Genomic DNA, 23,069 nt, shown 5'->3' with positions numbered 1-23,069 from the left:
ATGAGAACACATTAATTCAGATTATATTATGCCTTTATTAAATAATGTGACCCACTGATTTAAGTACAATAAGTGTACGAGTCATGGACCGTAACTCAGGTCTGAGGGTGCACACTCAGTACTTGAATTTCGGGGCGTGAAATATATAATTCATTAGTTAATCACATAAGCATAATTAAATAAGTGCTCAAAGGATAACCCCAAACACAAGCATGTATAGTGGTTTGATTTTTCTACTCCACTTCTGGCGAATGCACTCAACCCATTAGTATATCGGATTTTACTATTGGAGATTTTAAATCAGGTTCACCTCTAACCTTTATAACCCTACACAAGGACCTAGCGTACACTCCTACTAGAGGATCCCGCAAGAGACTTAAGTTGGTTTTCCATTGGCTAACCAACAACCTTGGTTCTTGTACAGAGACCTACGTTTACTCACGTCAGAGGCTCCCACTGAGACTAACACGTACACACCCGTGTTTGATGAATTCGGCCATATATAAGAGCCTAGGTATTACACAAAAACCTATTGAGTTTAGGTCACAAACTCTTACTCTTAATCCTACATAAGGAATGAGAGTATGGACTCATTAAATAATACCTCTCGAATTGAGCCCTTTTGATGCTCTGTCTCGAATTGCTTGATCCATGTTCTCCCATGCTTTAATCAGCTCCCTTTTTTTCTCCTAATCGTTGATATCAATGCATTGTCAATACCTCAGCTCTAAGATTAAACACCTTGCATGCGATGCTCATTTGAGGTGACCAAGGCGATGTGAGGTTAGGTATATTCTCCTACAACCATTGAAAAATTGTCATGCCTATGTGATTCACTTAGATGAGTGTTTTAGAGGGTTTAGACAAGAATTTGACTATTAGTTTAAGTCTAATCTCTAGAACAAGGTAGAGACTAAGTTCATCTTCTTCATTGAGATTCAAATTCTCTTTTAAGTGATGAATCACAAGGAAGATGACTTAGATATCATGGTTATAGAGGCTTAAAATGTGGGATATGAGTGGGGAATCTCCTAAGCTTCTATTGCACTAAAAATCTATCAAATGCACAAGTACCGAATGCCCTATATAAAGGAATCAAGTTCTAACGATAAAAAAATAGGTAGAAAATAGCTAGTTTGATCGATTGAATGATATCTTCAATCGATCGAACTTTCATTTGATGGGATCAAAGGATGGTTTGATGACATAAAAAAGTTCAGAAAATATGCAATTTATTGCTGGATATTTCTGGGCTCTTTCCAATGATCGAGCTCGATCGAGGATTGGTCGATGGGATTGAGGATCACATAGAAATGGTTGTTTTGGGCATACAATTTTACAGTAGCTTTGCATCTCTTTTAGACTTATTTATCATGTTCCAATTAAGTTTTTAAGGATAATAGATTATCAACAAGGTATACTATTTAGGTTAGGATCATCTAAAGGTTCAAGGATTGTTTTGGGATAAGGTTAGAGTCATCAAAGTACCTCATTTACTTGTTCTTTGTTCCTTGATGCTCATGTCCTCTTGTGTCTTCAGTATTAAGCTTCCAAGGGCTCAACCGACTACATAACACATGGACTCATGTGATTGACAATCAAGGTGCATAAATCAATGAACTAATAACAATATCATAAGTTTCACATGGTCTAGTGGTCATATCATTATCACAAGTTCTCACGGTCTAATGGCCACATCTTTTTACAAGTTCACATGATTTAGTTGCCTTATAATTATCATAAGTTATCATGATTTAATGACCATATAAATATCATAAATTCAAATGGTCTAGTGGCCACACAATTTCACAAATTCTCATGGTTTAGTTGCCATATATTCACAAGTTCAGATGGTTTAATGACCACTTGATCATCATAAGTTCATATGCCTATATAAGTCCATTTTTACTATCTAGCATACAATTATATTTCGAGATTCCATTCTATGAAAGCCATTATATCTAAATTACACATTCTAACATACTTATCCATGATAAATCATTTAATGTCACAAATCATTGCATAATATCAAGTCACGTATTTAGGAGGCCACATTCTAGCACATTAGCTCATGGTTTAAGTGGTTACTATCTATCACATTTTTACATACGTAAGTGACTATATTTCATGTTCATACAAGTTTAAGTAGTCACGATTCCACACATTTATTTTATAGTTATTAGACACATTTCCACATATAATTAAGGTCTAATGACTATATGGCAAAGCATCCATGACATAGTAACATGATCACATCCCTACATATAGTATAATACTACACCACATTACACTAAGTCCACAACTAGCATATTCAGGTGGCCTAATATTAGAAGTGTTAAGTGGTCACACATTGGCTACTTCTCATATGATTAAGTGGCCCTAATTATATCGCATCATTTTATTATTCAAGGGGTGCACACACCCCATTCTCGGATCCCGGCACCCATTTACCAGGTTCCGATCCTGGGATACTACAAGGAGGATTTATAATCATTAGTCTGATTCATAACGAGCATAACCAAAAGCATAACCCACGAACAATAACCACAAGAACACCACCACAAAAATCCACTATGATCAAAAACTTTTGAGTACAATGCGACTGAAAGGGAAAATACAATGTAACAAAAGAAACAAAACTCCAGAAGCTCGACTGCACGCTCCAACTACAGCGAGACTATGACTGCGACTGCGTGTTCACACCCCAAGTGCTGTGGTTGTGATGTAGTAATAAACTCGGTAAGACCGAGGTCGAATCCACAAGGATTGAAACCTGTACGTTATCTGAAAATAACTAGATCTAGAACTAGGCTAAGATGAAATCTAAACCAATTGTGATTTGAGGAATAATGGTGAAATATTAATCTAAACTTAAAGAATTCGAAGGAAGGAAACTAGGGATTCGGAGGATCCACTTGTTGAGATCAGGGAGATCTTATGCCTGCTTCATGGATATTATACTGAACTTACTTGATATAGTTTTCAAGAGATGGAAGGTATAAGAATTAGGTATAATATCATCACAAATCCATGCCTAAAGGACAAGGTAAACAACAGAACTTAGACCAATCCATACCCATCTAAAAGATGTATGAGTGTTAGGAAGGATTCCATCATCCAACCATGTCTATGAGACGATGGCGAACAACAGGGTTTCCGAACATCAAAATAAAATGAAAGGAATTATTCAAGCCATCACAGATCTACTGTAATTTAAATCACAACAAACCATTAATGATTAAAAGAATTTCTTAAATCAAAACAAAATCAATCAGTTCAGTTCAAATCAAACCTGTAGAAGCTCCTATCACGCCACAAGCTTCACCTCTTAGCCCTAGCTAAGGGATTTAGCCTAACATAATCATAGGAAAAAGAAGAAAAATAAAGAAAAAATACATAAAAATTCCAAACGCTTCTCTCTCCGCTTCTCTTTCTCTATCTGACGTCCCCTATTCAAGCATGACCTCTTCTCCACGCTTGAAACTCTTTTTATAGCTTTTGGAGTGGTGGAAATCGGATTTGGGAAGCTATCGCACGCGCAGCGAAAGCCTTTTCGCAGCCAAGTTCGGGGCTTTATAACTCTCGCGTTCCTTGCATTATTTCTGTAAAATTAACGTCTCTTGAAAGTGTTTTGGTTGGCCTACACGATGGACGGTTCAGATCTGCCATATGATCAAAGATGGTGGACCACAACTGCCTGGAAAGTCCGATTTCGCGGACGTGCGTAGCCTTTCGCACATTCGGCGCTGATGTGATCGGTGGGCCCCACAGAGGTATTTTCTGGGAAATTCACCCCGTCCATTGGATTCAGGATGAAATTTCGGTCAAGAATGGGTGGTTTTGAACGTCCATTGACGCGGCCCAGAGAAGAAATCACCCCAAAAATCGTTTTGAACGTCGCAGGACCGCCTGTTTGTGGCCTTTGTATCGTGCACATGTGCATGCATGGGTGTACAATCTCAGCAAGGTTTTGTAGTAGTCGAGGCCCTCTACACGATGGACGGTTTGGATTTCCTACTGGGACAATGTGTGGGGCCCACTAGCGTCCGCAAAAACGGATAGCGTCCGTCCGTCTCGCCGCGTGAAACGGCAACTGCCGTATTTGAGAAGGAGACGTGGGTCAGCGCTGCTGACCCGCGTTTGTTGGCTCGGTGCGACTCGGGTCTACGTGTGCTGTGCACACACACGCCTCACATACAAGCCCCACTGTGATGTGATTCAAAAATCTGATCCAGCCATTTACTTTCTCATCTTGTTTAAACCGTCGGGACCAAAGTTGAGACAGTTCCAGATATCAGGTGGGCCCAGAATCAACGGTTTATGGGCTGATCTGTCAGTTGGGGTACTTCCATAGTGATCCGAGGGCTGAAATTTGATATGTACGGTTAATTTATGGCCCTCAGGCCATATATAAAGTTTTGAGCCAATCAGATGACGAGAACTATGTGATCTTGCATTTTTCACCAATTTCGGGCCTCTTTAACGTGAATGGCTTGATTTTCTCGGATCCCTGGTGTGTAATTCCATCGATCTTGGTCCCCTGGAGTCCGTCCCTTGCCTTGGGTGTCATCAGAGCGTCAAATCCATGGTTTAAGCACCCTTTTTCAATTCATGCTTGTAAATACACTCTGCATCACAAACATGATTAAATCAGGCTATTAAACGGTATCAATGATTGTAAATCCATGCAATAACTGGGTCTGATATGCAATATTTGACCCTCAACACAACCCCCAACCAGCATTTTGCTAGTCCCAAGCAAAATATGCGAAAAGTAAGTTGAGAATTACAGAACAATTTCTATAAACTCGAGTGATTTTTGTAGAATAATCCAGATATGAGAATTCCCAGATTCATGAATGTTGGATATTACTTTCTCCTAGACTCAAGCGCACGGTAAACTTCATAATCAAGTTCAAAGTATTATTCCATTAATTAGAAAAATTCTAATCATTGAGATCTATGAGCATACAGTATAATCTCAACTGATCATCATTAAAATTTACTTCTCTATTTCAGGATATCACTGGTAACTAATAAGAAGATCCATGATAACCAAAACTTGCCTCATAGATCATCTTTTCATTCCTTCAACTTTTGATTTTTCCATTAAAAGTAACGCGAAGAAGGGGAATCAAATCCTCACCTACAGGGAGCAAACCTATGATGAAGACTGTACACCCAAATTTTTCACATATCATTCATAGGGAATTAAATCTACACCTATAGGGAGCAAACCTATGGTGTAGACCATTCGCCCAATCCTTTCAATTTCTCAGGTTGGTTCCTTTCAAGCTTAGTGAGTACCAAGTAAATCCTTCAATATCAAACTGAAACCTTAATGTGAAAGCGAGATGTGACATGTGAGATCATAACTCAATCAATGTTTACAACTTCTAATCAGAGATTAACACTTCAAACTTAACTGTGAAATCTAATATAATAAATAACTGAATCTAAGAGTAACAAATTACCAACATCACTCATCTTGTAATTCTAAATCCAAGATGGTTGTCAAAATCACTTCGGATTCACAAAAATGTCAGAAATTGTTTTGAAAAATTTCACAATTTTTGCTCAAGACCAAGAAAACACTGATTAGGAACCCTAATCTCCCACCCCCAACCTAAAATCTACATTGTCCTCAATGTAAAAGAAATAAGCATGCAATGCACATGGGACAATAAAAGTATAAGAGGAGTGATAGAAAGATAGTACCTGGACAAAAGAATCAAAAGGCTTTCCAAAGATATCTACGTAAGATCGGGTCAGCACAAGAGAGAAACCAACAGAAGTAAAATAAAAATAACAAAAATGAAATCCTACTTACACCACTTTCGCAGGTACTCTCGATTACATTTAGCGTATGCAACAAGCCTTTAAACCCCTAGGTTGCCCCTAGTGGATGAGTTGTAGTCTCATGAGGGTTTGCAGCAATGTTACCCACAAACATTGAACTAACTAACTAAGAAAATGAAACAGAAAGAAAAACTGAGTTGGCTCCCAGGAGCGTGAAGTTCACCGTCTATCCTAAAACAGAATAAAGGAAACTATCTTATTCCTATGAAAACAGGAAACCTACCTATACCTCCATCAGACTAGGAGATCAATCCTAGTAAACAGATTTCTCGACAAATGGCTTTAAGCGATGTCCATTTACTTTAAACTCCTTGCCATTGTCGGGGTCTCTTATCTCGACGGCCCCATGAGAGTAAGCAGTGATAACAGTAAAAGGGCCGGTCCAACGAGATCGAAGCTTACCCGGAAAGAGATGTAATCGAGAGTTATACAAGAGGACTTTCTGGCCTGGCGTGAATGATTTTCGTAAAATATGTTGGTCATGAAACGCCTTCATCTTGTCCTTGTAAATTCTCGAGTTCTCATAAGCGTCGTTCCGGATTTCTTCGAGTTCATTTAACTGAAGTTTGCGTAGCGAGCCAGCGTTGTCCAAATTGAAATTCAAACTTTTGATCGCCTAGTAGGCTCTATGTTCCAACTCCACAGGCAAGTGGCAAGCTTTCCCATAGACAAGTCTAAAGGGAGACATTCCAATAGGGATTTTAAAAGCAGTACGGTACGCCCATAAGGGCCCGTTTGGACGGGTGGATTGAAAGGGATTGTCTTGGCTTTGGATGGATTGCACATTTACCAAAGGTCTTTAATGCTTGGCAGTGGATTGTCCCTAATCCCATTGACTTCTTTGATCCTATGCCCATTACCTGTGCGTGTTTGGCCGGTCAGGGTAATCTAGGGATTGCAACAATCCATCCACCTGTGCGTGTTTGGACGGTCAGGTAATCCAGGGATTGCAACAATCCATCCTGTTTGGACAGACATGGGATTAGGCTTCAATCCCATTCATTCCAGGATAATACACCATAATAGGTTCCCATTTGATGGCAAAGAACTTCTGATTGAACAGTTGGTATTTCCTGGACCCCACCAAGTATAGACTAACGCAGAAAATTCAAGATTGGCAGATGATCCTGACTGTTCGATTTGAAGATTTGAATTAAAAACTTTGAACGGACAGTTGGGATTTCCCGGACCCGCCATGGCAGAAAATTCAGGATTGGTAGATGGGCCTGACCGTTCGATTTGAATTTAAAAAATTTAAGTCACGTGGTGATTGGGAGGTTTGGATAGTTTGGTGGCACCTACTGGATGAACGGTTCGGATCCTTTTCACCTCTGACACTTATTCAGGAAAATTAGAGATGCTTGCTGTTAGCAATTTGCTACTACAGAAGTGAAAACAGAAAACCATTACTTGCTGGAGATTATGACCCGTGAATAATAGTAAGTTGTTAAAGATCACCTCATGCCTTGTTACTCCTGCAGGGATTCCGTACGGCCTCCCCACTGTGGGCAGTAAAATAATTATCAGAATAGTCCTGATTAATGGTTTCAACGGTGGAGATCATTATTCTGTGTTGCGGACTAAGTTATGGTCCACATGATCAAAATTTTAGTGGTGCAAATCATTATTCCATTGATTCGCCTATTTGATGGTTTCCATCCAAAAAATAAGATGCAAAAAATTTGTTGGTAAGTCTAAACAGAGTTAACTCAGTACGGTAGCATACTGAGTAAGTCAGTATGCTAAAAAACATCCAGTAGAACCTAAAAAATCCATAAAGTGCGATACTCAAAAGTACAACACCAATAATTTCTAAAATTTGAAAATTATAAGCAACGAAAAGAAAACAACCAACACGCCAACCAAAAGGGCCACGAGTTTCTCGCTGTCCGATAGCCCAAGATCGTCAATCAACGTTGCCCTCTCCACCACAACCATGGTTGGTTGTGTCGTCTGTCGAATAGAGGAGGTGGTCGTGTGAGGGATGTCCACCTCAGCAGATGAAGCAGCAACCTGATGAATAGGATAATCTGTAATAGGTCTAGACAGTTCCCTAGCCTTTTCGAAATAACTTTCCCAGCATGCCACAGCCTCTTTCCAATTCTTGAAAGCCCTGTGTCTGGCCCCACTGAATCCCTCCACTTCTACTCGTGCATCGTCCCATGTGACGTATATACCAGGATGACGTCCAACGAGGACAACATAATACTTCTCTTTACCCATCTGCATTGAAATGTGAGGGTTAGTGATGACAAATGTTTCAAATTGTTGATTATGGTAGCAACTTGATGCTATGGAGAAACATAAGAAATCCAAATACGAATTATTTACCCTGAACAAGAATTGAAAAGGTCGTTATACGTACCATCCTCCAGTAAATCAAGTGTGTGCTCCGTTCCGGCTTAACGTGCATAATGCATGCATTTTGGTAGATATACGAAAAGATAAGTAACAAATGATCCGATATAGTCATAATCACAAAATTCATAGTGGTAATGATAATCCCAGAAAATCAGCACATCAAAGTCCAAAGTAGCAGTAAAAAAAAAAAAAAAAAAAAAAAAAAAAAAAAAAAAACCAAAAACACCAACAGTAGAAAGTTATTACATGCCCAGTTTTAAAAACAAATTAAGACAACCATTCATTCAATGTCAGATAGGTCCAACACCTCCATCACCAAAGTGATCACAGAGTGTTTTCTTTAACCACTCCATTCGGCGCTCGGGTCGGAGACTGACAAAGAACGACGCAAGTGACTTGTCCTTACTCAGGATCCGACCAACTTCAAGAAATTCAGAGCTGGTCAGGCCTTTCACCTCTTTTAGCACATCAAGAACCTTGCTTGTGCGATTGACCTCTTCGCCAAGCCCAAATTTTATCATCGAGTCGGCTACGGTCTGCAGAGAGGTCCCCAATACATCACAGGGACGAGGAAAACACGAACGTTTCCATGTACCTGTCCCTCCTCTGTTAACATCAGAATCAGAAGTGTGAGTAGGAGTACTGCGGGAGTCATGATGTCCCATCACAGGACTGTCCGATGGTAATGGAATGGTCCCTGTGGAGTCTGTTACATAATCCTCTGATAGGTCAATAGTATCATCCATATCATCAACCTCTCTCCATGATTCATTAAGATCTCGCTGAAGACGAGAAGATGATGCTGATGCAGCCATACTCCTACTGCCTTGCACATAGCGTCCGGTGGCCTGGTCAGATCCGCAAATTACTGCAAGGTCATCCATCCTTTCGATGCGTTTCCCTCGGAGTCGTTCGGCACGTGGGTGAGACTGCCATATGAATAAGTCAGTTGTAATTAAGGGCTAAAACTACGTAGAGATGTATGATGGGATTTTAAAAATCAGTAAAACTTACCCTAAGATACTCCTCCCAGACTTCATCTGGAGCCGTGACCACCATCCTCTCATTGTCCCAACCAAACCCACTCGCTGCTAGCATGTCTTTCACTGCATTATACTCTCTTTTATAATATCTCAACCGATTCGACACGTTTTGCCACTGGACGGCTACGTCAGTATGCTTCGTAACTTCTTCAGCCGCAATTTGGTATGCCTCTCGCTTGAAACCATTATCAGCTCTACACCCTAATGCAACTTGTTCGATAAATGTGTCGAACAGAATCTGATCCATAGCAGTAGTCCATTTGATCTTTGCTGCTCTAGATAAAGGCTCCGCTAGAGATTTCACCGTCTTCCCACGCGGAGAACTTCGAGTGGGAACCGGCGGTGTTCTTATGGGTGATTGGGTCGGTGTTGATGTAACATTAAAGGAGTCTGTCATTTCACCTGAATACGGAGTATGTATGATATTTTACCAATGTCAATCATAATCGTCAAAACAACATCTATTAACATATACGCCAAAAAGGGATAAATTCATTGATCATTATCGATATACTATCATCCAACTAATGTAACTGGGTGACTATATTAGAGAAAATTTAAAGTTAAGTAAACTTGAAATATACTATCATCCAACTAATGTAATGTAAATGACACATGAAGTATCGACTATCAACTCCTACTATTGTGCTGAGCATCTGCCCACATTCTAGCTGCAATGTCATCGCGTACTCGATTCCAAGCATCTTTTTCACGCCGAGTTACTCGAATGGACCATTGACGCTCATCATTAGTTGATACCTCTACAGGTGTCGGGATAGCCACCCCATCGGCTGCAGATATACCAACGAAATCGCTGTCCAGTCGAGACTCATTTTCGGTACGTATATAATTGTGTAGGACACAACATGCTATCACAATTTGGACTTGTGTTTGAAATTCATATTGCATAGCGCTCTTCAATATGAGAAATCTGCCTTTCAAAACACCAAAACAACGCTCGATTGCATTGCGCAATTGTGCATGTCGATAATTAAACAGCTCCTTCATGTTTGCAGGCGCTCTCCCGGTTCGATACTCCTGTAAGTGATATCGAACGCCCCGGTATGGAGCCATGAAACCAGGTGAATGAGCATATCCAGCGTCGACAACGTAATATTTTCCTACACATTCGAATTATAGTTCCCTTAAGTGAAAAATCGGATACAATCATAGTTATAAATTAGAGTGACACTGTTTTAACATATAAGCAGTACCGTTTGGGACAATCAAGGGATCATCTGATCGAGTCATTGCGTTGTGTAGCACCCTCGCATCCGAAGCAGAACCCTCCCAACCGGCCAATACATATGTAAATTTCATATCGAATGAACACGCTGCCAGGACATTCTGGGAGAGGACCCCTTTACGATTGCGAAAACTCGCCTGGTCAACCGCTAGAACATGTGCAGGAATGTGTGTTCCATCAATTGCACCAAGGCAATCCTAAACCATGCGAATCAATTATCATGAAAGGACCACACATTGAATTGAAGTGAAAATTACTAACTTGGATGACAGACCTATTGGAAAATTACCTGAAAGTAAGCAGACCAATTTAGATTTGTTTGGATCTCCAACGGCGTCTCTGTTCCGGCTGATTTAACTAAATCGGGGTATAGTGATACAATTGCCGTTAGAACACGGTGAAAGTGCCGACTGACAGTCTCTCCTGATCGAATAAATCTGTGACCTAAAACCCGGTTGCGAACATTGTGTCCCAATGTGTGTAGAAAAATAACTACTTGTTCTTCAAGACTAACATTACGAGTATCACGGAGTCTTGTCTTCTCGCGTATTAGCGTACATAGTTCAAAAAATGAATCTCGATTCATCCTAAGTTGATCTAAACAATCTCCATCGCTAGCCCGAATAATAGAATTGATGAACTTCGCTCGCTCATCATCCCCATGACGCGCCGGTTGTTTGAACATGTAGTAGCGACAATATTCCCCAACAGCCTGTACACAAGCTGACACCGCTTGAGACATAATTACCCTCTTCATCTCATCCTCATCTGAAGAATCCATATGTTTGATGCCTATATTTTGTAGGGAGAATTCCAATATGCCTGATTTCCATGGAAATACATAAAGGTCACTTCTGATGAAAAGCTCAGATCTGGTACAGTACCATGTTGCACCTACTTGTAGCGTGTAGATGATGAGCAACACTATATAGGTGTGTGGGCCTAGCAAACCCCTCCCACTATTTGTATGTATGTATATTGCTCATAAAAAATGGACATTTGTAACAAAATGCCAACCAGAGCAGAATGGCTGACCCACATTTTGATGTTCTGGATTGACAATTGGCCAAACTGGGGACATTGGTATTTCCCATATATATACATAGGAATGCTAGCATCCCCACCTTCACAGGGACATTAGCAATGCCCCCAAAACATTAAACTGATATATGGGATGGCCAATCGTCAATTTGGACCATCCATTCAAGTATACAAATGCAGGAATGATCCTAATCATCAGATCAATGGTTTGAAAATGAAGAGTCAAGATTGATGGAAAACAAAGTGGGAACAGGTCCAATCATTATCTGAAACATCTACCATAGGCCCCATCATGGATTGCTTATGATGTCAAAGAACCGCTCTAGCTTGTGATGCTAACCATCTAATCTATGGCTTGTAAAAAATGGAATGAACAGTCCTGATCAATGATTGGCTGTGATGGGAAGTAAGCATTTCCAATAAACACCCACAGCCACACCCAGCCACAAGTGCGAGCATATAGTTATTGAAGATTATAAAAATATGCAATATAAAAGAGCATGAGATGATTAAAATATGCAATATAAAAGGACATGAGATTGGTGTTAATCAAAGTAAAAGGACATGAGAAATATTGTTATAGGATAAGTGAGGACTATAGCAAATGAAAATAAAAACAATGAAACCATTCAAACACAAGTCTATAAATTCCAAGATATTAAGTAGATATCTCAAGCAAGATTCACATAACAACAATCAAACAGGCCAAAAATAAAAACTTTAGACCACTGCCCCCACTTCACCTACACCCATTTCACCTACACCCATTTTACTTTTACATCCATCTCCATTTCTTCCCTTTCAGTGTGTGATCATTACCTGTCTTATTTATAAATTTGTACTAAGTCTGCTTGCATTGCAGTATTGTTTGAATAAGGAGAAAATGGTGGATAGCAGTAACTGGTTGTAGGTGATCATTTCTCCTGTCAAGTATTCATCCCAAGATGTAAACAGATTTTTATGAAAATATGAATAGAATTCAATAGAGCTTAACATGCTACAGCATGAGTAATTCAACAGCCGTGAAGTTCTCCTAAAGTAAAACATGAGTGGCAACTTACAGACATGTAGGATAGAACAGCCACATACATGTGACAACCTCTCCCACTAAGTAGCAACATTTTAGTGATGTATTTACTTTGTATTGACCAACAGAGATATCATGAAAACTAATTACATTCTATCTGAAAATGCATTCTCAACTCAGCCATGCAAGAGGGTTCTACCCTTCAGATGATTTGGTTTGAAAATCAGGCAGGCCACACATGCTGGAACACAATGGATGGTTTAGTGAAAATTGCCAAAGACCCACATTGAATGCACACATGTGGCTCTCCAGATGACTGGACTATCCTGATTTATGGGTCCGATCAACTGCATGGTGAAGCTCACCTGATTTCATTAATAGCAGTCATCATAAATAGTTTTGCTGCTGAAGTTAGGTAGATAGGTAGCTAGATAGATAGAACGGTTACATCATTGTTATAGTCATGTAAACCAAGATCTGCTAATTAATTGGTCATACTACTATCAAAAGAAAAAAAAATGAATGCATTGGCAAATATTGAGTTGATGAATTTGTGCCTGTGAAAGAGAATTCAAACAACCAAAAAGCAAAGCAAACCAAAACCAAAAAGAAAATTAAAAGTCAAAAGCACTCTTTCTGCCTAATCAACCATGCAAGAAATTTTTCCACATGTGAGCTATGCTAGAGCAGTCCTAATAAAATGAGATTGTCATCCAAACTCTTCAATTATTGGCCATCTGTGTATAGCTATAATCTGTATCTGAACAAATCAATGGTCATGCAGATTCTTTCCGCGTGATTAGAAGCCCCCATTCAACTTATATGATGGCCTTAGGGAAGTCCTGCTTGCTCTTCTGAAAAATACAGATACCCGAGAATGTGTTCTTGAGTATCTTGCAGAGTTGATCAAGAGGAATGCATCGAGGTCTCATATACAGGTGACTGCTTTCAGAGCTTGCTATTTTCAAGTTAAAATCCATATACACTGCAATGAACATTTTATATTGCACAAAATCTTTTTTTCTGTGGGAAATAAAAGTTTTCAAGTTTTTTTAACCTTGGATTAGGATGTAATTCACAGGTGGATCCACTATCTTGTGCAAGTTCTGGCATGTTTTTCAATTTTAGTGCAGTCATGCTTCAGCTGTGTGAGCCCTTTCTAGATGCAAATCTAACAAAAAGAGACAAAATTGACCCAAAGTATGTGTTTTATAATAGCCGGTTGGATTTAAGGTGAGGGTTCTTAGCTGAAATAGGTTTTTGCCAATTTTGTTCATATTCTATTCACATTTCTCCTTGGTATTATAAGTTTCGCATCCTCCTGATTAGTGTTCATATGTATATGTATGTATATTAGAGGGTTGACAGCTCTCCATGCATCATCCGAGGAGGTTGCAGCATGGATTGGCAAAGATAATTGTGAGAAAATTGATGGACTTAGTCATAGAAGTGATGAAGAGAATCGATTATTACAGTCTCAAGAAGCTACAAGCTCTGGCAATAGTACAAGTTCTGTTCTTTCTAAAGCGAAGCCACTTTCTAGTTGTGGTGTAAAGAATAAGTACCCATTTATTTGTGAATGTTTCTTCATGACTGCACGGGTGCTCAATTTGGGGCTTCTGAAAGCATTTTCAGACTTCAATCATCTAGATCAGGTAAGGATACAGGCTATGAACAAATGAAAAAAAGGTTAGGTGCTTTTTAGGGATGATTCTCCATTTTCTAAGATTAAATATTACCAGTCATAGTGTTCATGACTTGGAAAAACTCAGCCAAGTTTACTCGAATTGACTCAATTCGACAGACTTTCCAGTGAGGTTTGAGTTTTTGAATTGTAATAGTTATGATATATTGTATTGTTTTAGATTAATTCTGGTATATTATATTAAAAATAGGAATAACTTAATCTATATTTTAGCCCAATATATTGTATTGAGCTATGCTAGAGCAGTCCTAATAAAATGAGATTGTCATCCAAACTCTTCAATTATTGGCCATCTGTGTATAGCTATAATCTGTATCTGAACAAATCAATGGTCATGCAGATTCTCTCCATGTGATTAGAAGCCCCCATTCAAATTAACATTGATGGGATGAACAACAAATTCCAAGCATCCAAACAGACCCAAACCCCTTTCGTTCATCAAAAATCCACACTACCAAGCTGCTTTTTGTTGCGTGAAGAAGCTTACCAGATCATGGATAGGATTTTGCCACATACAAGGAACCCAAACAGTACCAAGTGTGGAACCCATCTGCAAACCTAAAATGCATGGTTTGCATACAGGATTTATCTGCTTTTATACTTGGAAGATTTCTGTGTAATATCTGCTACGTACATTAACTGTCAATGAAACTCCACACAACCATCCATGAAATAATAAGTTTCCAAATGTTGCTTGTTAAATTGTTTGTGACATACACACTTGAGCATGGTTCTAGGGTGCATGATGGAAGTGGTCCTCAACTAGATCCTTGGTTTGTACAATTAAATAAAATCAAAATTATTCATGGCAGGCACCTATATCCCATTGTAAACAAGCAAATCAGTAAGTCTTTTCATAAATATCTTATAAGCGGTTGTTTCCACCACCCCATCAATGTCACACACACTTGAGCATGATTCTAGGGTGCATGATGGAAGTGGTCCTTGAAATTGATCCCTGGATTGTTCAAGTAAATATGATATTCAAGGACTGCAACCATATTGTTCAAGTAAATTGATCCCTTGAAATTCTTCATTTCTTCTAGTAAAAGACACGGTGGCCTATTTCATTGGTCCTTCACTTCTTACCACAGGTAACAGTGGATTTCATGATGTAAGAGAAGAATCTTTACTCAAGAATTTAAAACAGGCTTTACCGGTAATATATGATCATAGCCAACATATATGCAAAGCCCAACTATTGCAAACAAGTCCAGAATGAAATTAAAGAGAAAGCTCAGCTCAATACCATTACATTAACATCCATTGACAGAATCAGACATGAATAACATCCATTGACAGAATCAGACATGAATAGCAAATGCAATTAATCGGACAGAAATAAAGTAAGATAGTTGAAAGGAACATACCAGAGATCCTTATCAAATGCAAGGTTCGAGATCAATGACCTTCTATTCAGTAAAACCAGGCTGCAAGTTAGCAACAAATTTACAAAAAAAAAAAAAAAACTCAAAACATAAGGCGTCGAAAGACACTATGTAGTTGAATGAATCCAACTGTGTATATGTAGTTGGAATCCAATAGTATTGAAGAACTGAAAACACTACAGGCTAAAGATAAATTGATTGATGGACATAGAGGATAACGTAGACTCCATGGACTAAAAAATGTGTGCAATCCGAAGTTGATCATCTTTACCCATGCTTCAATTGAAATCTATAAGTTTTACATAAAAAATAACACAAGACTCCCAAAATCCAAATACCCCCATTTTCATGGTAATTCATGGTTTGAGACATCGATAGTCCAAAACCCCCAAAATCCCTAAGCCATGAGCAGCGTCAAAATGAAATTTCCAAAAATTCTGCGCTAACAATAGCAGGATTAACGCAGAAACGGTGTAAACAGAGGAAAACGATTGCAAATTACCCAACAACCCCATTTTTTGGGGGAGTAAATGGATTGAGAAAGCAACATGTTAAAAACCCCCAAAATCCAGTCATATTAGCAGCGAAATTTGAGATAATCCAATTTATTCAGTGACCAAAGGAAGATTAAAGGAGAAAAGGAGTAAATATAATAGTGTATTTATCAGATCCCTGGCTGAAATCAAACATGCACAATAAAAATCCCCTAATCGGAAGCCATGGCAGAAAGCAGACAATAGCCATGCATCTCGAAGGGCAATCTTACGGGCTGCACATGAGGGTTTGACATACATGAGGGTTTCGAGAGGGAGGAAGAAGTTGTACCTCTGCCCTCAGCCCAACTATCAGACAATGATGGCAACGATGATGGAGGAACTCATGGCCATCGCGATCCACACTATACCTGAATTTATAGCCCCGTTTGGCCGCGAAAAATCACCTCCCGCCCTATCTCCCGCCATTACTCCCGCCCTGGCTCTCTAATCCCATCCCATAGTCCCAACGACCGACTGCATGCGGAGGGATTGGGATGGCCTCGAGACGCAATCCACCTCCAGAGTCGCCAATCCGAAGGGATTACCTAATCCCACGAAAAATCCCTCGCCTGTGGCTGCATTCCTATCCTATTGCGATCCCAAACGCGTCGTCTTTCATATGGGGCGGGATTCGACTCCGCAATCCATCCTAAGCCGTCCGTTACCGTTCGAATCCACCCGTCCAAACGGGCCCTTAATCAGTAATGATTTGACCAATCCTTACGGTCAGGGTTAACCATTTTTTTCAAAATGTGTTTGATCTCCCTATTGGAAATCTCAACTTGCCCGCTTGTCTGTGGGTGGTATGGGGTGCTCACCTTATGAGAGATACCATATTTTTCATTAAACTCTCAAATGGTCTATTACAAAAGTGTGAGCCCCCATCACTAATGATAGCTCAAGGCGTTCCGAATTGGGAAATGATGTTCTCTTTTAGGAATTTAATGACCGTGCGATGGTCATTAGTTCGACATGGAATCGCTTTGACCCATTTAGTGACATAGTCTACGGTAAGCAAAATATATAAATTCCGAAAAGATTGGGGGAATGGCCCCATGAAATCGATGCCCCAGCAATCAAATGCCTCGATGATAAGAATGGGATTCAACGGCATCATATTTCGACGGGACAACGCTCCCAATTTTTGACAACGCTCACAAGCTTTGCAAAACTCATGAGTGTCCCTTAACATAGTGGGCCAGTAAAAGCCACACTGCAAAATCTTGGCCGTGGTCTTTTTAGCAGAAAAGTGACCACCACAGGCCTGTGAGTGACAAAAGGAGATGATACTTTGATGCTCATCGTCTGGCACACATCTCCTCAGGATTTGGTCTGGGCAATATTTAAACAAATACGGATCATCCCAGAAAAAGTTACGTACCTTGGTGAAAAATTTCTTCTTATCTTGCGCAGTCCAATGTGTCGGTATGGAACCTGTGGCAAGATAATTAGCAATATCAGCGAACCAAGGTGAATGGGAGACTCTGAACAATTGTTCATCGGGGAACATGTCATTGATATGTGTTGTTTCAAGAGAATCAGAGGGATTAATGCGAGAAAGATGGTCAGCTACTACGTTCTCTACTCCCTTTTTATCTTTTATCTCTAGGTCAAATTCCTGGAGTAGGAGGATCCATCGTATCAGGCGGGGCTTAGCATCATTCTTAGACAGAAGATACTTAAGCGCTGCGTGATCAGTGTAAATAATGATCTTGGATCCAATCAAGTAGGACCTAAATTTGTCCAAGGCGAACACTACGGCTAAGAGTTCCTTTTCCGTAGTCGAGTAGTTCACTTGGGCAGGATTTAGAGTCTTACTTGCGTAATGAATAACGTAGGATTTCTTATCTTTTCTCTGGCCTAGAACTGCCCCAAGAGCATAATCAGACGCGTCGCACATAAGTTCAAAAGGAATGCTCCAGTCAGGTGGCTGTATGATGGGTGCACTAGTCAATATGCCCTTAAGCTTAGTGAAAGCTTCCTGACATGGTTCAGTCCACTCGTATGGTGCATCCTTTTGAAGTAGATTACATAGAGGACGAGAGATGAGACTAAAGTCCTTTATGAATCTTCTGTAAAACCCGGCGTGTCCTAGGAAGGATCGCACGTCCCTTATGTTCTTGGGTGGAGGTAGGTTAGAGATAAGATCGATCTTTGCCTTATCCACCTCGATTCCTTTGGATGAAATAATGTGTCCAAGGACAATTCCCTTCTGAACCATGAAATGACACTTCTCCCAATTAAGTACCAAGTTCTTTTCTTCACATCTTTTCAGCACACATTTAAGACTTTCCAAGCACTCGCTGAAAGATGGACCGAAGACAGAGAAATCGTCCATGAAGACCTCTAAATATTGCCCCACCATGTTAGAAAATATGCTCATCATACATGTTATGAAGGTGGCGGGAGCATTACATAGTCCAAACGGCATCGATAGGAAAAGGTGCCGTAGGGACATGTAAACGTAGTCTTTTCTTGATCTTCGGGCGATCTCTATCTGGTTGTCGCCCGAATACCCGTCAAGGAAACAGTAATAGGAATGACCAGCTAACCTTTTCAAGATCTGATCAATGAAGGGTAAAGGAAAGTGGTCCTTCCTCGTGACGATATTCAACTTCCTGTAGTCAATGTACATTCTCTAACCAGTAATAACTCTAGTTGGCATGAGTTCATTATTGGCATTGGCTACGATGGTGATCCCGGACTTCTTAGGAACCACCAGTTGGACTCACCCATTGACAATCGAATATAGGGTATATGATACCCACATCCAATAGTTTAAGAACGTCGGCTTTAACCACTTCCTTCATGTTTAGATTTAGTCTACATTGTGATTGTCGAGCGGTCTTTGCATTATCCTCAAGATAAATGCGGTGAGTACAAATCGAGGGGTCAATTCCCTTAAAGTCCGCAATCGTCCATCCAAGGGCTCCCTTATGCTTAATGAGAGTAGATATGAGCATACTCTCTTATTCTTTCTCAAGGTTGGCAGTTATCACAGGGTATGTCTCATCTTGACCTAAGTATGCATATTTTAAATCAGAGACAGAGGAGGTTTTAGGTCAAGCTTCGGTGGCTTGAGGTTAGACGGTAGAGGCACTTCATCAGTTTGGGGTAACTCTTCAAATTGTGGCCTCCACCGGTTAACCTCAAGTACCGGTACTGCATCAAGCATGGCACACGTCTCCCTAATTATGTCATCATCGAACTCATGGGAGTGGGCCAGACACGTCTCTAGAGGATCAGAGGATAAGGTAAGGGGTGTCCTGTCATCCACGAAAGTATCGATCATGTTAATATCGTAGATATCGTCATCTTCCTCTATCCGTCTGGCCGTGTTGAAAAAGATATTCATTTCTAATGTCATATTCCCGAAAGACATACTCATGACACCATTCCTGCAATTGATAATTGCATTTGAAGTGGCAAGGAATGGGCGACCAAGAATGACGGGAATCTGAGTGCTTGTGTTACCGATGGGTTCGGTATCCAGGATGATGAAATCAACTGGGTAGTAAAATCGATCAACCTGGACCAACACATCCTCAATTATCCCTCTTGGTATACGAACAGAGCGATCAGCAAGTTGTAGTGTGGTTAAGGTGGGTTTTAATTCACCTAACCCCAACTGTTTATATACCGAGTAGGGGATAAGATTAACGCTCGCTCCTAAGTCAAGAAGTGCGTGATCAATTCGATGGTCCCCAATTACACATGATATGGTTGGGCTACCGGGGTCTTTGAATTTTTGCGGCACATCTTGCTTTAGGATGACACTCACTTTCTCAGTCAGGAAGATTTTCTTTTGAATATTTTACCGTCTTTTGATCGTACATAAGTCTTTCAGGAATTTAGCATATGAAGGTATTTGTTTCACGGCATCATGTAGTGGAATGTTGACCTTCACTTGTTTCAACACCTCTAGAATATCCTGAGAGTTAGAGAGCGATTTTGGTGCAACCAACCATTGGGGAAATGGTGCAACCGACTTTCCTTGAGGTTCCGGTTCTAACTCTGGTGGGGCATGGCTAGATCCATCTTCTTTATCCACTTCCGGGTCCTTAGGCTTTTCAGCCATAACCGGAATGGTTTTGTCAATGATCTAAGAGTGGTGATGGATTTAGCTTGCTCCATCTGATTTGAAGAGCTTGGGTCGCTAACTTTATATTGCGGTTTAGGATTGGGAAGAGGTTGAGCTGGGAAGCTCCCCTTGTTCCCAATCGTATTTTCAGCCTTAACTCCTTGTATTGCTTTTGTTAGGTCTTGGAAGGCCTGTAGCATACCCTGATTGAAAAGCTCTTGCTTTTGAAAATGTTTCAGAACTGAATCCTCTTGAGGTTTCTCTTGAGTTGGATTTTGATTTAGGTAACCTTGAGGTGTAGCGGTTTGTCCATTCCTCCAACTGAAGTTTGGATGATTTCTCCAGCCAGGATTGTATGTGTTAGAGGTGGGCCCACTGAAAGGTCTTTGGTAATTGCTTACAGCATTGGATTGCTCATTTAATACCTCTTGAAAGGCAGAGATAGTTGGACAGTTTTCAGTAGTATGAATGTTGCAACCACAGATGCTACAAACAATTTCCTTAGCCTTATCCTTCTTAAATTCTATGGCCTCGAGTTTCCTAGTGAGATTAGCTACCTTAGCATTAATATCATCATCCTCTTTCAGGAGATACATTCCTCCCCTTTCCTTGGAATGAGTCAACCTAGACGTAGTATTCGGTCTAGGGGAGATGTCCCATGATTGTGTATTCTCAGCAAGTTTATCAAAGTAGTCTCACACCTCATCGACGCCTTTATTCATAAACTCCCCATTACACATTGTCTAGACTAATTGGCGCATGGGAGATGTCGGTCCATCATAGAAAAGATTCGTGATGCGCCATGTTTCAAAACCATGTTGTGGGCATAAATTGACAAGATCCTTGAACCGCTCCCAACATTGGAAGAATGTTTCATCTTCCCTTTGGGCGAAGTTCATGATCGACTTTCTTAGGGTGTTCGTCTTATGGTATGGGAAAAACTTCTTAATGAACTCCCTTGTCATGTCATTCCATCTGCCAATTGATCAAGGACGTAGTGAATGTAACCACGTCTTGGCTTTCTCTTTCAAAGAAAAGGGAAAGAGTTTCAGCCTGACCGTGTCATCAGACACGTTAAGAAAGTATAAGGTAGCTATGATCTCGTCAAATTCTTTTAAATGTAAGTAAGGATTCTCTGACTCAAGCCCATGAAATTTAGGGAGGAGTTGGATCACCCCTGGCTTGATATCCATGTGTCCTGCATTCTCAGGAAAAACCATGCATGAGGGCATACTCACCCCCGCCGGTTGTAAGTAATCTCGTAAGGTACGAGGCGGGGGTGCTTGATGCACCTCATTCTCATCCTGGAGATCTTTTACCCTAGGTTGGGGTAGAAGAGGTTGATTTTCAGCCATATCCTCAATTAACTCAGGGGATTTCGAGCGGTGTCTAGTCCTACGATGGACAATTAACCCCTCAACTAATCCTCCATCAGTCAAGAGACGTCGAGTGTTGTCACGAGCCCACTTGGGCATGAAACACTCGCGGCCCTCAATCAAATTCTAAACCTGATCCTAAGAAGGGAAATAAAAATCTAAAAAGAGAAAGAGGGTTGGAAGGAAGTTACCAAATTGGAGTCCCTAAATTGAAACCTGCAAAATAGAACAAAACAAGTTAATTTCTAAGAATAGCAAGCCTATAAAATTCCTAAGAAGGGAAATATAGAAATAAAAAGAAACAAGGAAGAATTCTTAAATTAGAAAGTAGAAATTTAGAAAGAGCGTACTGAATTAGAAATTTCTAATAAGCCTACAAAACAGGAAAGTTAGTTTCTAAACAGAAAGTCTTAAAGTAGAAAATTTCTAAAAATAAAATAGGAAATAAAATTAGATTCTAAAAGAGTTAGAATTAGAAACTTACTAAAAAGGAATCCTAATCTAGAAATAATAAGGAAGAGAGAAATTACCAATTTAGAAACCTATCTCAGAATCCTACAAAATAAGAAAGTTGGGTTAGTTTCTAAAAGGAAACTATCTAAAAATAGAAAGTTACTTAAAATAGAAAATTTCTAAAAATTAAAGAAAAATCTAGAATTAGAAAATTCTAAAATAAATCCTAAAAATTAGAAAAGTCCTAATCTTAAACTAATCCTAAAACCGGTTAACTTCAGGAAACGTAGCCATCAATCCAAAAATTGTGAAAACTTGTTCACACCCCAAGTGCGGGGTTGTGATGTAGTAATAAACTCGGTAAGGCCGAGGTCGAATCCACAGGATCTAATCTGTACGTTATCTGAAAATAACCAGATCTAGAACTAGGCCAAGATGAAATCTAAACCAATTGTGATTTGAGGAATAATGGTGAAATATTAATCTAAACTTAAAGAATTCAGAGAAAGGGAACTAGGGATTCAGAGGATCCACTTGTTGAGATCAGGGAGATCTTATGCCTGCTTCATGGATATTATACTGAACTTACTTGATATAGTTTTCAAGAGATGGACGGTATAAGAATTAGGTATGATTCCATCACAAATCCATGCCTAAAGGACAAGGTAAACAACAGAACTTAGACCAATCCATACCCATCTAAAAGATGTATGAGTGTTAGGAAGGATTCCATCATCCAACCATGTCTATGAGACGATGGCGAACAACAGGGTTTCCGAACATCAAAATAAAAGGAAAGGAATTATTCAAGCCATCACAGATCTACTGTAATTTAAATCACAACAAACCATTAATGACTAAAAGAATTTCTTAAATCAAAACAAAATCAATCAGTTCAGTTCAAATCAAACCTGTAGAAGCTCCCATCACGCCACAAGCTTCACCTCTTAGCC

General features: G+C 39.8%; 3 protein-coding genes and 1 non-coding gene across 4 annotated transcripts; 2 read left to right on the top strand and 2 right to left on the bottom strand.

Annotated features, from left to right (window-relative positions):
* Positions 1-8,510: 8,510 nt before the first annotated feature.
* On the bottom strand, positions 8,511-9,761 carry LOC131228858 (uncharacterized protein At2g29880-like). Its single transcript, XM_058224707.1, has 2 exons — positions 9,235-9,761; positions 8,511-9,149 (listed from the first exon to the last, which is right to left on the bottom strand). The coding sequence occupies exons 1-2, from the start codon at positions 9,658-9,660 to the stop codon at positions 8,511-8,513; spliced, it is 1,065 nt and encodes a 354-aa protein (XP_058080690.1). The 5' UTR covers positions 9,661-9,761.
* Positions 9,762-9,823: 62 nt separating this feature from the next.
* LOC131229230 (protein ALP1-like) lies at positions 9,824-11,283 on the bottom strand. The gene is made up of 3 exons (XM_058225130.1): positions 10,799-11,283; positions 10,478-10,706; positions 9,824-10,384 (listed from the first exon to the last, which is right to left on the bottom strand). Exons 1-3 carry the CDS (start codon positions 11,264-11,266, stop codon positions 9,894-9,896), a joined length of 1,188 nt encoding a protein of 395 aa, XP_058081113.1. The 5' UTR covers positions 11,267-11,283; the 3' UTR covers positions 9,824-9,893.
* Positions 11,284-13,397: 2,114 nt separating this feature from the next.
* Positions 13,398-14,259, top strand: LOC131228857 (probable ubiquitin conjugation factor E4). The gene is made up of 3 exons (XM_058224706.1): positions 13,398-13,515; positions 13,659-13,810; positions 13,935-14,259. The coding sequence occupies exons 2-3, from the start codon at positions 13,689-13,691 to the stop codon at positions 14,257-14,259; spliced, it is 447 nt and encodes a 148-aa protein (XP_058080689.1). The 5' UTR covers positions 13,398-13,515; positions 13,659-13,688.
* A 6,838-nt stretch (positions 14,260-21,097) lies between these two features.
* LOC131230044 (small nucleolar RNA R71) lies at positions 21,098-21,204 on the top strand. Its single transcript, XR_009163772.1, has one exon. It is a non-coding gene; the product is annotated as a small nucleolar RNA R71 (small nucleolar RNA).
* Positions 21,205-23,069: the final 1,865 nt, after the last annotated feature.

This window comes from Magnolia sinica, chromosome 16 (genome assembly GCF_029962835.1).
Source record: "Magnolia sinica isolate HGM2019 chromosome 16, MsV1, whole genome shotgun sequence".
Lineage (NCBI taxonomy): Eukaryota > Viridiplantae > Streptophyta > Magnoliopsida > Magnoliales > Magnoliaceae > Magnolia > Magnolia sinica.
Note: the sequence above shows the minus strand (reverse complement) of the source record. Positions and strands in the feature narration are given on the sequence as shown.